Source organism: Cyprinodon tularosa, unplaced genomic scaffold, assembly GCF_016077235.1.
Source record: "Cyprinodon tularosa strain WSP-4 unplaced genomic scaffold, ASM1607723v1 ctg608, whole genome shotgun sequence".
Taxonomy (NCBI): Eukaryota; Metazoa; Chordata; class Actinopteri; order Cyprinodontiformes; family Cyprinodontidae; genus Cyprinodon; species Cyprinodon tularosa.
The window spans coordinates 107,421-125,464 of NW_024039350.1; the positions used below are offsets into that span (position 1 = coordinate 107,421).

Here is an 18,044-nt window from a genome sequence, read left to right on the forward strand (position 1 = left end):
CTACATCATCAAAGGTTAGTTCAAATGTTATGAACATGACCTACTCAAGCTCCAATATGACCCTGCTCCACCATGTGAGTACAGCATCCAAAACAAACAAACTCAGTCCTTTGCTTAGGACATAGAGCTATTTGATCCAGATAGTCAGGCCTCAAAAATCAATACTTATCTGCAGGAAGTAGATCAGAGTCTCGTTTCTCTAAAAATCAAAGATAGTTATTCAGCTCTTTGTGAAACTTTAAGTGAAAAATATTTTACAGAGATATTTTCAGCTTGTTTGGGAAACCCGTGTCCTATCACACAGATAAAAGCAAGCTTAGAGTATTAAACATTCAAATAGAGAACATGTCCAGCATGAGACACAGATTTGGTTGTCCAATAGTTAAACCAAGGCAAAGGAGTAAAAGATAAAAGACAGGCAACTTACAAATATGCAAATACCAAAGGTTAACCCCTTCAAAGAGGTAATCACAAAGGAATGTGTACATAGTAGGTTACTAATTTAGTTGTGTTTCACTAGTTTTAAGATATTTTAACTTAGTTATATGTTTTACTTGGAACTGAATAATTTTTGCTAAGAAGTTCTTATATTTTGAATGCATATGAATTTATTCCATATGTGTGCAGGGTTAACAGTTTGACCATGATTTGAGATCAAATCTAGCTTTTATTTTTGGCCTAACAACTTTTTTTGTCCTCAGAACATTACGTCACAACATTAAATTGCAATAAAACAGCTGAGCTTTTGGGGGCGTGCAGATGGTGCAGTGTTTAGTGCGCACGACCCATGTACCAAGGCTTTATGCGGTCCACCTGGGTTCCAATCCCCCTCTCTCATACCCCCTTTCCTGTCAGCCTACTGTCAGAAAAATGGGCCACTAGTGCTGTAAAAACTCAAAAAAAAGAAACACCTGAGCTTTCAGATTGAGTTAATGGACTTTAGTTGTGCTTGAGTTTATTATGAGTATCACAGTCAAGAGGGCTTAATCCAATACTAGGAAATAAAATCCCAATTCAATACATTGTAGTTGCTACATGACAACATATGAGAGCGCTGAATGAAGAGGAATACCCAACACGAGCATTCACGGGCAGCATTTCAGGACCCCTGACAGTTTAGAGCAGCTGCGTCACGACAGGAGCTCCTTTCAGTCACACAATCGGAGGTAAAAACAAACTATCGCCTTTAAAAATAAGACATGGCAAAACTATGGATACTCTTTTGAGTACCTTTATTGGAAAATTTGCTTTAGAACCATGAATATTCATCAGTTGCTGGGAGCAGCTTAGATCTTGTTTGGGTTAGGAGTAAATATCACACTGTAGCCGCTTTGGGACGGCCTTCGAGGTAAGTGCCAGGGATCCCGGCATGTGTGGGCGCTCATGTTGGAGTTATAACAGGCAAAGCAGACAGACGCGGTCATACCAAACAGGCAGAATGCAGCCCCTGCAGACATGAAGACTGAAGAAAGGAGAGTATAGAAGAAAAAAGGACATCCTGAGAGTCTTCTGGGAACCTTTTGGCCTCTGAAGACCACAAGATCACCAAAGACTGAAAAAAGAAAGCTGAAAGCTTTGAAGCATAAAAGCTCATCTGTTGAATATTCTGCAGCATAGTGAGCTTCTCTGAAAACAAAGGGGAGAGGAGATGCCAGGCCCAGGAGGAGCCGAGTGAGTAAACAACTGCATTGTTTTAAAATAGATTAAAAGTCTGATTAACACAGATCTTGATTTGTATTGAAAGTAAATCAAGTATTTCATCATAAACTCCAAAAGAATTTAGATATTTTAGGTTTATTAGGGAAAAAAGTCATTTTTTTTCTGTGGAGAGCCAAAGAGATTCTAAATACAGCTCAGAGTCACATGAAGAAATTAGATCATGGTGTGTAGAGCATGTGCTGCCTGATGTGAGAGTGTCAACGTGTCTGTGTATGGAAGCCCAAAGGGAGAGGATTTCTCCACTGCCATCCTGAAGCAGAAACACAGACCCAATCGACTGATTGTGGACGAAGCGCTCAATGAAGACAGCAGCATTGTCAGCCTATCGCAGGTGCGCCTCTACATAAGTTGACCCGACAACAGATTCATGACAGTGAGTTTGCACTAAGACTGGTCTGTCAACATTAGAACAAGACGGAGGAGCTGCAGCTCTTCCGCGGGGACACCGTGGTGTTGAGAGGACGAAAACGGCGGCAGACTGTGTGCATTGTCCTGACGGATAACACCTGTGGGGATGAGAGGATTCGGATGAACAGGGTGACGCGCAACAACCTGCGTGTCCGTCTTGGTGATGTCATCAGGTAGGTCTGTAGAACAGCTATAGGATGATCACGTACAGTCAAAGCAAACTCCCATTGCCACTCATTGTCACCGTTACCACCTGCTGCATAATGGTTTATTGCCATGTCTAGAAATGGATTTGTAATGGCTGATTTCCCCAAAGAACTTTAGTCATCCGGTGACAACTATATGGCTAAAATAGAATAGACTTTTAGATTTTTGGACTGATGAGATGTTTCTCTGATGTGTAACGGAGAAATTTTGGTCAAATTACACCATTCAATATGAAATAGCTGTCATGTTATCTAAAATTGGCTTCTGATTGGTCGATCAGTCCTTCCTGAGGACTCCTTCTCACTGAAGCTTATCCAATAGTAATATGGTCTATTATTTAAGGGAAAATGTAATGCTCAAACAAAACTAAAAACAACAACAACAAACAAACTGGAAAAAAAACAACACATTTTGATACACAGATTATAGCACAAGCTAATTCATATCTGTGGCGGGTTTTAAAACATTTTTTAAATAAAACAGAACAAATAAAACCCCGAAAAGTCAGTAATTGTGAGCAACTTTTTTCAGCTTTTTTAGACTGGATAAAAAGAAACCTCAGAGCTACAGCTCCTCACATCAGCTAAAAAGTATTTAGCCATGCATACACTTCTTCTGTCTTTTGCCTTATTGTCACCTGTCATGGTTTTGCACTTTTTGATTCTGTTTAAGTTTTTTCTTCGTGAGCTCATTGATTTCATCTTCACTTTGTGCTATTCCAGTTGTTTTCTGGATGTATTTGAGTTCTTCTGTATTTTTGTTTGCCCTCTTGTGTCAGTCTCCTTTCCCTAGCTCCCTTCTAGATCCTCCACTTGTTCCCAATCAGTTGATTACTCCAGTCTTTGTTGTGTTTGCATTAATACTCCTCCTCTGCAGTTACTGATTGCTGGATTATCTCAATCCTTTCATTCCCTCCTTAACCTATATGTTTCCATTTATTCTGGTTCCTGTGTTCCTTGTTCACTTATTTTTGGGGTTTATGCTTCATTGGCCATCATTGGTCATTTAATCTGCAAGAAACCACCTCAGATTCCATCTCTGCATTTAAGTCCTCCAAAAACCTCCACAACCCCTGACAGCACCTAAGTGTTTCAGATGAGCAAAGAAATTGAATTTTAATGATGAATTCATTTATCATTGGAGAAAAAAAATAGTATGCCAGTAATCTGGCCCTATGTGAAATAAAGTCTCCAATCTTGATTTTGTTTCCTCCTTTAATTCTTTCCCTTCCTACTTAGAGCCAAAACTAGAAGTTAGATCAAGGTCAAAAATCCCTCTCTTTGAGGATTTTGACTTTTTCCGGGGTTTTTTTCTCCTTGTTGACCTGTTTAACAAGGAGCTCTACCACTAGGCAACAGTTTAACAGTTGCCTAGTGGTAATTATCTGGGTTATTAACACTTTATTTATTCTGAAGTTAGAGTTAGTGTTGGTTGTTCTGTTTTTTGTATGTTTTAGGTTAGCTCACATTGATAAATAACTGCTAGTTGAAAATTATACATTTGAGTCAGGTTTTTATTTACTAGCTCTCTTTATTTAAAGTGTTATTTATCTATGATGATTACTTGATAAATGTGAATCCTACATTTTTTTAATGAAATCCCACTTTCAGATTGATTTTCTTTTAGAGATAGACAGATGAACAGAGGTATAGTTTTTTTATCCACAGAATAATTTACAGAAATTAATATTACTCAAGATTACTGAAATATATACTTTATTATGTAATAAAAGCTAATGTTTTTGATTTGCCAGCATCCATGCCTGCCCTGATATCAAGTATGGGAAAAAGATCCATGTCCTTCCTATTGATGACACCATAGAGGGTCTGACAGGGAACCTGTTTGACGTTTTCCTCAAGCCATATTTTCTAGAAGCATACCGGCCTGTACACAAAGGTATAAAAACAGGATCGTACAACTAGTTTTCTGATATGAAACAATAAATCACCCTAAATGTTTCTTCTATGTGTTGCTGAGTGAATTGTGATGTCTTTTGTTTGACACCAGGTGACATTTTCTTGGTGAGGGGGGGCATGCGAGCTGTAGAGTTCAAGGTGGTAGAGACGGACCCGAGCCCTCACTGCATTGTTGCCCCAGACACTGTCATCTACTGCGAAGGAGAGGCAATCAAAAGAGAGGTGTGTGTGTTTTACTTAGAAAGAATGAGGTGGGTTTCACTGAAAACATTTCCTCTGAGTCCTTGGTTCTTGTAGAGAAAAAGTAGGAACTTTGCAGACTTGGTTCTGGAGTTATGTACCCAAGTCAGTTGGGTCAGTCCCCACACATGAAATCTTTCGCATTTTTTCATGTTACACCCTAAAATGGTGTTTATAAATCCAGCCTCTAATCAGTGATATCCTGCATGTGCAGCTTTTCTGTAGGTTATAATGTTTTTAGGTTTCTTTTTTTTGCGTCCTGTAGCTGATACCAGGCACATTCAAGTGTAGCGACCATTTGCCTTTAGTGCCCTTTGGTCTGATATCAACTAATGAATTCCTTGGAATCCAATGCTTTTAAAAGTGACCCAACAAATAAATATGATTTCACCTGAACACAGCTGTTCAGTGAAAGGTTTGTTAGAGGTTAATCATGAACAAACACCATGAAGACCAAGAAACAGTGCACAGGCCAGGGAGACAATCAAGGGGAAGTTTCAATATCTCAAAGGTAAATTATGAATACTTTTTCAAGCACAGAATGTAATATTCAGAAGTTAATGAACTGGTTTTAAGCTTGTATTGAAAGCAGAAAGGGGCAACTGGTTTAATCACAATGCTTGAATTTGACGTTTCCCATGAAGTAATATTCCAAAGACACAATTAAAATGTGTCCTGTTTTCACATGTTTGAATATCTTCATCTGATTGTTAGATAATCCTGTTTTTTCCTGCTTTTTATGACAGGATGAAGAGGAGAATCTAAATGATGTCGGGTATGATGACATCGGAGGCTGTCGGAAGCAGCTTGCTCAGATCAAAGAGATGGTGGAGCTTCCTCTCCGACATCCAGGACTCTTCAAGGCAATAGGAGTTAAGGTGTCATGCTCCTAAACTAGTCATTTAAATCCATTTATTAAAAATAATAATATTAATAATAAATCCTAACATTTAGCATGTCTCTTCTCTTGTTATCTGTCTCAGCCCCCCAGAGGTATCCTGCTTTACGGCCCTGCAGGTACTGGGAAAACCCTTGTGGCCCGAGCAGTAGCCAATGAAACTGGTGCCTTCTTCTTCCTAATTAACGGTAAGCCTTTTGCTCAGAATGAAAAAGGTTGCCATATAGATTTCTACTGGTTATGAATCAATTAGCACAGACATGTTTCTGATAAACACTATTTTGGTTAACTAGACCTTGTAAATAAGAAATTAAGTATGGTATCCACATTTTTTCAGTGGCTGAATTCATTTTCACTAGTCACTTCCAGGCTTGTATAATCAAGAAAACACCTAAACAGAGCATGCAGGCTAACAGCTTTCAAAAAGCAATACCCATTTTAAACACACCCAATCTCCCAAAGAAATCCAGGAACAGATAAGAACACAGTTCACTTCCATCAATCAGTCTACCCAGATTTAAAAAGCTGTTTCTAAGACTGTAAGACTCAAGCAAACTACAAGTCTAGACATCACCTGTCAATGAAGAAAACAGTGACTGTCAGAATTTGTTTGTGGATTGAGGACCCAAAAGCAGAGGCAGGCAGGCAGAGGTGAATTATAGTAGATTTAAAGAAGAGTTGAAGAAAAACAAAGTCAAAACAAACATTCAACCAAGAATCCAAAAAAAGGGAAAACAAAGTTCAAAACAAAAAAGAAACCAAGAGTCCAAAAATTCTAAATTCAAAACATGAAAAAATAAGTAAAATTCAAACCAGAAAACCATGGAGACATCAGGGGAATCAAAACTCTAGGAGGAAGGCTCAGAGAGACGAAGTTGAAGCAAGTAACCCTGAAATCCCACATACTCCGTCAGCGCTCCGCTCCGCTCAGCCCCGCTGCGCTCCAGACCGCCTGCGCAAAGCACAGCATACAGCCGCCGCTGTGGTCCCGTCCGCTCGGCTCTGAGTTCCTTGGAGATCGTAGAGAGCATGCGCGAGATGAACCAGGGTTGCCGCGGATCATTAAAAAAATTACAATTCATTCATTTTTTCTTTAAATCAAGGCCTTAATTGGCACAAAAATTATTTAAATATGTTTATCGAAGTATTTATAATTCTTTAATAAAAAATGCTTATAAAAACAATTTCGTCCGATATATTATATCGCTATTAATTTGCGTGAAACTGATCATAAAGCCGTATGTTTGGAAAGAAAGCTCCAGTTGGGGAAAAAGCTAGAGAATATATATATACGTATATATATGTGTGTGTGTGTGTTTACATACATACAAGAGTCATACCAATAGTTTGACCAATAGACCAATAGTTTGGACCCAATCATTTAAATAAACGGTGTTAGATTTTTTTTTTTTATATATATGTAAGAATTGTGCTATAATTTCTAGTCACCGATCTGTTGCTGCTATATTTTAATTTGACGAACCGGAATTTGTCGATGTTCTTTTTCCTGTTTGGTGCTATTGCAATTGCGGATCTTGACCTGGCCGGACCGGAGCGGAGCAAAAAATAGCTCGGCTCCGTAATTTGTCGGTGACGGACGGAGAAGACGTACGTGGACGGAGACGAGCGGAGGAGTAGCGGTGGATGTGGAACAGCTCTCATTGATTTCCATGAAAGACAAGCGCTCCGCACGACGTACGTCAGCGGGGCGGAGCGGAGCGCTGATGGAGTATGTGGAATCTGGGGGTAAGACGAAGTTAGACGAGGACCGGGCAAAGAGGAACTGAACAGAGAGAGCTTTTAAAGGAGACAGAGACAAAGAGGGGGCTAATGAGCAGATAGGAAACAGGTGAGCACAGAAGCAGAAACAAAACAGGAGCTAGGGAAAAAAGAGAACACAAGAGGGCAGCAGAGGGCAACAAATGAAAAACCTGGAAGACTGACAATAACTAGAAAATACAACAAAATAATAATTAAACCACTAAGACTAAAAAGCATGGAGAAAAGTAAAACTGAACACTCAAAAGAAAACATAACAGAACCAAGACTGAAACAGTAACTAGGAATAAACTAGAGGACACAGCAAAATAAAAATAAAACCACTAACACTAGAAAACAACGAGCAAAGCAAAACTGAACACTAAAAAGAAAATATAACAGAACCAAGACTAGGACAGTAACTTAGAAAAAACCAAAGAACACAATAAACTAAGAATTAAACCATAAAAACTAAGAAACAAGGAGAAAAGAAAAACTGGATACTCAAAAGAAAAACATCAAAGAAAACAGAAACCTAACAGTGACTAACCTTTTCAGAGTGGCTGACATACCACATTACTCCAAGTACGAGGTCTGAGCGGAGCCCAGGAAGAAAAAAAACATATTACTATACACTGTTTCAAATCAATTTAGAAAAATCTATCCAAAACATACAAACTTCCTGTCTGTAGCTGTGAAAGTAATTGCCCTAACACCCCTTTCTCAGTTAAATACGCATCCATTCTCAAGTTAACTTTTGCTCATGCTCCCTGCTGATAATCAAACAGATCATCATCTCATCTCTGGACTGGCACTAGCTGTACTTTATGCAAACACAGCACCGCTGTTGACAATCATTCCTATGTCTTACTACAGACCAGACATGCCTGTGTTAGTTCAGAATCAGAATCAGGTTTATTGCCATTATTAGTGAAGGAGTTCACAAACTAGGAATTTTTTGTGGTACAATCGTGCAACATGAAACATATCATATGGAATAGGTAAATAAAATTATATAAATATCTAAAACAAGGCATGCAATAAAATAGACTAATATATACACTTAAGATAAAAATATGGATATAAAATCTAAAAAGTAAAATAGCATCTTACAAGGAGTGCAAATCGAGCAGTGTAAATGACATGGGCAGGTTATAGAGTCTGACATATAGTTCTCAGTCATGTTGGTCAGGGCAACTAAAAAATATGCTTAAATGGAAAGCAACTGGACTCTCTCTCTGTTTTTTTCTGAAGATCTTTCGACACCTATCCAGGAGTCTTCGTTAGTTCTGTTGGCTCGCTATAGTTGGCTGTAGATGGAGAGCTGATGTACTGTATTTATGCAAAATAGAGGTCCATCATCCTCAGCACATTCCAAGTCAGATGCAAATCCAATAACCACCCATTGTCCTTCTGGATTGTCGGATTCTTTTCTTGTGCCAACGACTCTTGGATAGGTGTGAAAACATCTTAAAAAACTTAGCAAAAGTATTGTTGCCTTCAAATTTAAGCCTGTTTTGTGGTTACAAACTAGATATTCCATGTCTATATAAATATTTTCTCTATAAATCTGTTTTGTTTCTGCAAAAATTTTTTATTTCTGTCTTTGAATTGTTTGTGCCTTTTAAGCCAGGAGTCTATGCATAATTGAATTATGCTTTCATAATGCATGGTTGGTTTGAGGGATTGCTGTTGAGTCAGTCAGCTGGTCTTATATATAGAACTTGAACCAATCTAACTATGATTTGATTGAATTCTCTTTGTAAAGGGCCTTGAGATTAAATATGTTGTGAATTGGCTCTATATGGATAAACAGAATTAAATTTAATTAGTAACAGTAAAGATTCTTGATTCTTTAACCACGAGAAAGAGATGTAGTGGAGACAGTGAAAACTGCTGCTGACCAAAAATAACAAAAAGGTTCATTTAAGATTTGCAACTCTTGAGGAAGTCTTTACGACTAAGAGATATGACAGTGGTGTGGGTGAGGGATTTCACAATCATGCTCGTGGTTTGGAAGGCTGAGTGCCAGTGTTTTGGATCTTTTGGACAGTTATGAGTTTCCGTCTCCTCACTAGGTGGGGCCTGTTAGAGAGGAAGTCAATGCTCCAGGAGCAAAGCAGTGCTGATAAACCCAGGCTGTGGCGTTTCACGGCCGGCATGACAGAAAGGAAAGTCAAGTCAACAAAAAGCTTCCTAATATAGGTGTAAGAACACTGCTGAGGAGATTGACTTTAGTACAAGAGACAAGAGCATTACAAGAGCTTCCATCATAAAGCAATTCTCCTTGATATACTGTGCATCCAATTACAATTAAGTGACCTCACCTTAAACATGTTGTTGATGGTTTGAAAACTCAGAACTAGGACAGAAGTAAACTTTCTAAGTAAAGAACCAATAGAAGTGTTTACATGTTTCAGAGACATATTTCACTAAAGTTGATATGATGCAATGGAAACCAAGCTCAAGTTCCTTGTTTTAAACTTGGCCGATAAAGTTGACTTTTCATCCAAAGGCAGCAGTTGCTGCCAAGCAGGAACCAAGCTCTCTAAAACAAACCAAAAAAATCAAAAACTGAAGTCATGTAGCAAAGTGGGTTCTCTTGTTTTTAGCTCAGTGCAAAATATCTTAACATGTTCTGTCACAAGGTCCTGAGATCATGAGCAAGCTGGCAGGGGAGTCTGAAAGCAACCTGAGAAAAGCGTTTGAGGAGGCAGAGAGCAACGCCCCGGCCATCGTCTTCATTGATGAGCTGGATGCCATCGCTCCTAAGCGAGAGAAGGTGGGCAAAGAGGAGGAAGTCTAGGTTTTTTTATTGGAAACTGACATATCTTCTTTTATTTGTTAAATCATTGCATGCACATAGACTCACGGTGAGGTGGAGAGGCGCATTGTATCTCAGCTCCTGACCCTGATGGATGGTTTGAAGCAAAGAGCTCATGTTGTTGTGATGGCAGCAACCAACCGGCCGAACAGCATTGATTCGGCTCTGAGACGCTTCGGTCAGCATGGCCACAGACACACACACGTAGAAAGACACACACCAAAATACAGATGTATTCATGGCAACCCTGCTGCTCTGCAGGCAGGTTTGATCGAGAGATCGACATCGGGATCCCCGATTCCACTGGCAGACTGGAGATCCTGCAGATCCACACCAAAAACATGAAACTAGCAGATGATGTCGATCTGGAGAAGGTGAGCAGCTGCAGTTTAGGTTACATTCAATTCAAGGCACTTAGTAGAGACAATTGTTTTAAAGTTTTCTATCTAAGGAAAACCAGTTGATTGCATCGATTCATTGACTCGACAGCAACCCCTCACACACCAAGCATGCTTGTAGTAACAGTGGAGAGGAAAAACTCCCTTTGAAAAGGTAGAAACCTCCAGCAGAACCAGGTTCAGTGTGAGCGGCCATCTGCCGAGGCCTACTGGGGTTCAAGGAGACAGAAGCAGGCATGTAGCAAAAAGCAGAGATACAAAAGGCAACTGTAAACCAGTTCCACAGGCGCCCCTATCTAGGAAAGACACAGCCAGCCAGATGAGCTCCGAGCCAGCTCACATGTCAGAGGATGAAAGAGAGCACATACAGTTAGTCACAGTCAGAGAAACAGGACTACACTGAAAAACAGGTAGATCTCCAACATTTATAAATAAAATATTCATTAAAACATTTTTTGAAGAACATTTTATTTCTACTTTTCTGCCCCCCATTGCATTGAATTTTTACATAAAATCTAAATAAAAAAGTTTGGCCTTTGGCCTTTGTTTTTTTTATTATGTTGTTTCTTTACAACTAAAAAGCTATAGAGATTACTATTTAAATCACATATTCCTTATGAAATAAAATGTGCTTCTTCCATGCAAATAGCATCGAAGTATGCATGCTGTCACTTGTCTGAAGATTCTGTGTGTCTCAGATCGCCATGGAAACACATGGACACGTTGGCGCCGACCTGGCTGCTTTGTGCTCAGAAGCTGCTTTGCAAGCAATACGCAAGAAGATGACGCTCATCGATCTGGAGGACGAAACCATCGATGCCGACCTGCTCAACTCTCTGGCTGTCACCATGGACGACTTCCAAGTAAATAGTTAAAATCCACTTATGCTGTTTGTTCAAATGCCTTAGATCTGTATAAAAGGCTGTACTTATCCTTATTCCTGCATTTATTTTTTTACCCCCAGTAAGCCAAACTTCTTCCTCTGCCTTCTTGAAATTCTTAATGTAGTTTTAATGCCATTATGATTTATTTTCCAAACAGTACTTGACCAATTTTGTTTAACTAGTGACTTCTTTGTTTGGCAACTTGAGCTGACTGATGAAGCCATTTGGGTTTTGGATCTTTAATGATAATCATCTGTTTTTTTAATAGATATTCTGAAACTTTCAATGCAATATGTCCTCTGTGATTAACCCATCCGTCAGGGAGTAATGTGCTCCCACTGTGTTAGCTGAGGGAGAATTAAGATGTTCTTGCTCAAGGAGCCAGTTTTGCAGGTCTTTAGGACTCAAACCGGGGAAATGGAAGCCTTCTTTGGTCTCAAACACCCTCTGCTCTAACTACTTGGCCAGCAATTCATTTCAGAGAAACAAATCTATAAATCTGGCTCAAACACAACATTTCTCTGCATTTTTTATGGAAATGTCACCAAAGATGATTCATCATAACCTCTTTACCCTCAGTCAGTTAAAATCACTGGTTAGAAAATGGAGGGAAAAAAACAGTCAAAGGCTTATACATACCATTATATACCTGAATACCTGGAATAAACCTCCTGTCAAATTAGGAGATAAAGGGAAAGTTTGATCACAACGTATATAAAAATACAAAACACTCAATGAAGGTTTAACATTTTATGGTATTTTCTTTAATCGTTTTGGTAATAATCCTCATAACCGCTGTTCGTTTAGTGGGCACTGAGTCAAAGCAACCCATCGGCTCTCAGAGAGACAGTTGCAGAGGTTCCTCAGGTCAACTGGGAGGACATCGGTGGTCTCAACGAGGTCAAGCGAGAGCTCCAGGAGCTTGTTCAGGTGGAGGAAACACTGGCCGCATAATCTGTGTGACAACCAAAGCCATATCTCCCTTAAACCATCCATCTATGTTCATATTAATGTCCTCAGTATCCAGTGGAGTACCCTGACAAGTTCCTGAAGTTTGGGATGACGCCGTCTCGTGGGGTTCTGTTCTACGGGCCTCCGGGCTGCGGGAAAACGCTCCTGGCGAAGGCCATTGCCAACGAGTGTCAGGCTAACTTTGTGTCCATCAAAGGGCCTGAGATGCTCACCATGTGGTTTGGAGAATCCGAGGCCAACGTCAGAGATGTGTTTGATAAGGTGAGGAGTTTATAGCAGGAAAATGAATTGATTTATGGTCAGAGCTTTGTTTGTTGCCCTTCTGCCATTTTCCTTCTCTCTGCAGGCCAGACAGGCAGCCCCCTGCATCTTGTTTTTTGATGAATTGGACTCCATTGCCAAGTCCAGAGGAGGGGGGGCGGGGGACGCCGGCGGTGCCGCCGACAGAGTCATCAACCAGATTCTAACTGAGATGGACGGCATGTCAGACAAAAAGAATGTTTTTATCATCGGTGCCACAAACAGGTGCCGCCTTTGTGCATGTCTGCTCTGATTAAATGTAAAGAGATGAAAATCCAGGCTGATTTCCCTCCCCCCAATATACCAGGCCGGACATCATAGACCCAGCCATCCTGCGGCCAGGCCGTCTGGATCAGCTCATCTACATCCCGCTTCCCGACAAACCTTCTCGCACAGCGATTCTTAAAGCCAATCTGCGCAAATCACCTATCGCAAGAGTAAGAAAAGCAGCGGCACATTTCTCAGCTGATTAATCTCCCTCTCAGGTTTCTGCAGTTAAATAAGGGACAAAATGTTAAATAAGTGCAGTTGATGAACATAACACAGTCAATCTTAACTAAAAAATACCCCTCATCATATTATCCTATTTTTTGTATTAGAAGTGTTCACACCCCTCAGACTTTTTACATGTTGTCCTATTAGAACAATGTTTTTAATTGCTAGATCAATCAGTAATGTGCAAAGGAAAACTGTAAGATGTTGACCATATAAGGGATAACTAGGATCCCTGTTACAAAAAAAAAAGAAAGAAAAAAGATTACTAGGATAGACTGCTCAGTGACACAAGAGATAGTACTGCTGCCCTGCAGCAAGAAGGTTCTTTGTTCGATTCCCAGCCCAGGGTCTTTCTGCATGGAGTTTGCATGTTCTCCCTGAGCATGTGTGGGTTCTCTCTGGGTACTCCAGCTTCCTCCCACAGTCCAGAAAACATGACTGTTTGATTAATTGTCTTTCTCTAAATTCTCCTTAGGTGTGAGTGCGTGCGTGAATGATTGTTTGTCCTGTTTGTCTCTGTGTTGCCCTGTGATGGACTGGCCAGGATGTACCCTGCCTCTTGCTCATTGACAGCTAGAGATAGGCACCAGCACCCCTCGCGAACCCACTTGGGATTAAGCGTGTTAGAAGATGGATGGATGGATGTTGTGAGAGGTGCTCTTGGGCATTTTGATTGGATTTCTGAAACTTTTAAGCTTCTTAGTATAAGATAAATATTTTGATGGAGATGATAAATCTGCTTCCTGGTATGTTGAAGTACCGATTGTTTGCATCCAATCATTCAAACAAACGGTCTTAATTTTTGGGAATATATAAGCTCACGAATGAGCCTGGAAGGGCTTGAGAATGGCTTTGTCTCCATTCAAACCCAGATTTAAAGTCTTGTAGTCTTTTATAAAATATGAGAGTCAGGAAATTGTCTATATGCCAGACTGAAAGATTGTTGTTCTCAACTTCAAAAAAACACTTTAGATTTTAAAATGGAAAACTTTTCTATTTTATTTATATATTTCTTTTTAATATAAAAATTCAACGTATAACATGGATGCATACAATGCTAGTTTTAAATAAGTGTTAAATTCTGTTTAAAGTCACAGATCACTAAAAATGTCTCAGGACCTTTACTAGTTGATGATTTTCTTTATTCAGAACCTGCAGATTTTTAAATGGTGACCTCTGGTCTAGTCAAAGTCAACACTAATGTAAAACTGAGAATTTTTGGCACGACCTGAAACTTTGATTTGATTCTGTAAAGAGCGAAGGGCAAAGGTCTTAATGGAGATATACCTGAAAATACCTTAAATAATAAACTGTTTCTTAAAGTAACGGCACAGGACACCTGAATACATGTGTTGTTTTTGATATACATTCAGTGGTGTCAAAAGTACACACAACTGTTACTTAAGTAGAAGTATAGATACTGCAGTTTAAAAACACTCTGGTAAATGTTGAAAAAGTATGTGCTCCAAAAACAACTTAAAGTATAAAAGTATAAAGTAACCTTTAAAAAAACTGCCAGATGCTACTATATGAATTGAAAGCCCGATTTTTCGACTATTTCGATAAAATTCTTTGAAATAGGGCCAAGGATGAGGGAGGTCTTGGTGGTCTCTGTCTCCATCTCCCGATACTCTCTCGCCCGTGTCCGACCTTTCAGACATTTCAACATCTTTTTCTGAATCCCACATTGTAGCATGGCATAGACAATTCACGTTTGCAGTTTGAAGAACACCTGCTTGCTTCTGATGATTTCCTTTAGCTAACCAATGAGTGATTGCGTTATATGACTCATCCAATTACACTAATTTTTACTAGATGTGGATGGCGCCAATGACCTGCATTGGATGGTGCACATGACGTGAAATAAATATTTATAAACATTAAACTGAAGCCAAGAGTAACGAGTGATATTTGTTTTAAAAATGTAAGGAATAGAAAGTTCACATACTTGTGTGAAAATGTAATGAGTAGAAGTCAAAAGTACGGAGAAAAATAAGTAATGGAGTAAAGTATAAATACCTAAAAAGTATACTAAAGTACAGTAACAAAGTTTTTTTACTTTGTTACTTCACACCCCTGCATACATTTCCTTAACATACACATGTGGACAAAATGGTTGGTACCCCTCGTTTACTGAAAGAAAAACCCACAATGTACACAGAAATAACTTGAATCTGACAAAAGTAATAATGAATAAAATTTCTATGAAAGTGAACAAATTAAAGTCAGACATTGTCAACACTGTCCCTACTTTGAAACATGGAGGAAGCTATGTGATGCTCTGGGGCTGCTTAGCTTCATCTGGCAGTGGGTGTCTTGAAACACTGCAGGAAATGTCAAGACTATAAAGGATTCTACAGATAAATGTGCTGCCCAGAGTCTGAAAGCTTGGTCTTAGCTGGAGGTCACAGGGCTTTAACAGGACAATGACCCAAACACATTGCAAAAAAACCGCCAAGAATGACCAAGAGGAAAACACTGGACTATGCAGAATTGGCCTACTATGATCCATGACCTAAATCCTACTTAACATATTTGGAAGCAGCTGAAACATTCAAAAGGCTCCCTTAGTTTGCTCATGAGGAGTGGGCCAAAATACCTGCTGAGAGGAGCACAAATCTCGTTGACAGTTACAGGAATTGTTTGAATGCAGTGATTGCCTATAAATTGTGTTAGTCAAAGTTCAAGTGTCCCATCATTTCAGTCCAAGCCAGTTTATTTAAAAGCATAGTTGGAAAGCAATGTCGGAGTACCATTTGTTCATTTTCATAGAATATTTAATTATTGCTAAATTTTTTTCAGATTCAAGTTATTTCTGTTACAAGTTTGTCAACGCTTGTATTTTATTAATTGTGGCTATAATGTGAAAAGATTGGAAATGGTTCAGGGGGTGTGAACTTAATAGCCTGGTTTGAGTTTCCTGATTCAAAAAGAACAATCCCAGCTACTATTTTTTTTAGATCGTTTTAGTGTAAAACTGCAAAGATAGTAATATTTAATTACTGGTCCAATCCAAGCTCTGCGTACATGTCCTAAGTTAGTGGTCCTTTGAAATGTGTTGTTCCAAAAGCAAACCAAGGTAAAGTTTCAGTCTCTGTGCAGTGCGGTGGATTCTTTTTCCTGCTCTTCATTGTTTTTTGTTTTTTTGGTGGATTTTCTATCTGCAGGATGTGGATCTAGAATTTCTCTCTGGCATCACTGAGGGTTTCTCTGGAGCTGACCTGACAGAGATCTGCCAGCGAGCTTGTAAGCTGGCCATCCGTGAGGCCATCGAAGCTGAGATTAAGGCTGAGCGTCAGAGGCAGAGCAGACCAGGAATCCCCATGGTCAGACATCCCAGCTGCTCTTCTTTTATCTCTACATCACATTTAGTTAAACTCAGTCAGTTAGTATCTTAAACTGCCTTTAATCTTAACAAAGTCACGGCTCTATGCAGGGCTATGCTGTGTGTCCTTGGTGCAGACACAAGCTGTGAAAGATAAGATGAAGGACCTTCAGCCTCTGTACTGTGAACCCACAGGAACACAGCTCTAGCTACCCAATACACATCTGTTTATCCCTTTATAGGACGAGGACTTCGATCCGGTCCCAGAGATCAGGAAAGACCACTTTGAAGAGGCGATGCGTTTTGCCCGCCGCTCCGTCAGTGACAACGACATCCGCAAATATGAGATGTTTGCTCAGACTCTGCAGCAGAGCCGAGGTTTCGGGAACTTCAGGTTAGAAAAAGCAGCCACAGACAACTGACTTTGGTTTTCATTTTGCTCCAGATTTCTAACTCCTACTTGCTTCCTCCAGATTTCCATCTGCTACCGGCACCCGATCTGGGGGTCAGGGGTCAGGTTCTACATCAGAGAGGCCGAGTCTGTACAGAGAGGAAGGGGATGACGATCTCTACCAGTGATGATGATGATGCTTTGGTTCTATTAGTGACAAAACACTAGGGATTAACAATTGTTTGTCTAAACATGTTACTGATAGATAAGACAAACATAAAAGAGAGATATTTTACAAAATACGGTATTTAATTTTCTTTTCTTTTTCTTTTAGTTTAGAATAAATATTGATTTCTTGCCTGTATTGAACTGGACTTCTGTTCAGTCATCAGCTGTTCTGCATTAAGAATAATTTTTCATGCAGGACAAATCTTTAAATAATTTATGTGGAAATAATACAAATGTTGATGCTTACATCAAAACCAAATGTTCTCTGCTGTTTAGTTTTGATGCTTGTTGATGTGGCTCTTTGGTTCTTTTACACAAAATGTTGTATTTGTGATGAGACATTATCACAAGGATGTTATGTTTAAAAGTAATCCAACCAGAAACTGACTCACTAAAAAATTTCAAGTACCCTTTAAAAGACATTTAACAACCTCTTTATAACTGTATGTTTAAAATGTAGCTAGTACTAAATAGTATTTAGTATTTTGATAAATACTTTCTACAACTAAAGACCAGTTTAGCAGCTGGCTCCAAGAAAAAAAAAACTTGAAGCAGGAGCAATTAATTATATTTATTATATATACGTATATTATATTTCATTAAACCTCAAAACCAAAAAGAATAGTAAAAATAGAATTTAAATAAATCATAAATACGTCATTCTTTTCTTTTTCAAAACAGATTGGTTAATTAAATTTTTATTTTTTTTTTAAATACAGAAGAGCTTTTTGGGGCCATGTCTCTTCATTGCAGAAAAGCTCTATCATCTGTTTTGTATGGATGATGTCAAGATGTCCTATTGTAATAAGTATATAAAATACATTTGATAGCATCCGCCTGCTGCTGCCATCAACACCTTTGTATATAGGTGTTCGAAGTCGGCCTGTTTTCCAGTGTAGTCCTGTTTCTCTGACTGTGACTGGCAGGATGTGCTCTCTTCATCTTCTCACATGGGAGCTGGTTCGGAGCTCGTCTCCCTGGCTGTGTGTTTCCTGCAGGGGTTGCCTGTGGAGCTGGTTTACAGTTAACTTTTGTATCGCTGCTTCTTTTTTAATGTCTGCTTCCTGCTTCTGTCTCCTTA

The 18,044-nt window shown here is 39.3% G+C and overlaps 1 protein-coding gene across 1 annotated transcript; it reads left to right on the forward strand.

Annotated features, from left to right (window-relative positions):
• The first annotated feature begins 1,076 nt into the window (after positions 1-1,076).
• Positions 1,077-17,008, forward strand: zgc:136908. The gene is made up of 19 exons (XM_038307394.1): positions 1,077-1,166; positions 1,613-1,671; positions 1,939-2,050; positions 2,128-2,300; positions 4,088-4,230; positions 4,342-4,472; positions 5,237-5,368; positions 5,474-5,576; positions 9,795-9,928; positions 10,013-10,148; positions 10,232-10,344; positions 11,067-11,231; positions 12,060-12,182; positions 12,273-12,485; positions 12,571-12,749; positions 12,832-12,961; positions 16,187-16,345; positions 16,587-16,738; positions 16,818-17,008. The coding sequence occupies exons 2-19, from the start codon at positions 1,649-1,651 to the stop codon at positions 16,921-16,923; spliced, it is 2,427 nt and encodes an 808-aa protein (XP_038163322.1). The 5' UTR covers positions 1,077-1,166; positions 1,613-1,648; the 3' UTR covers positions 16,924-17,008.
• Positions 17,009-18,044: the final 1,036 nt, after the last annotated feature.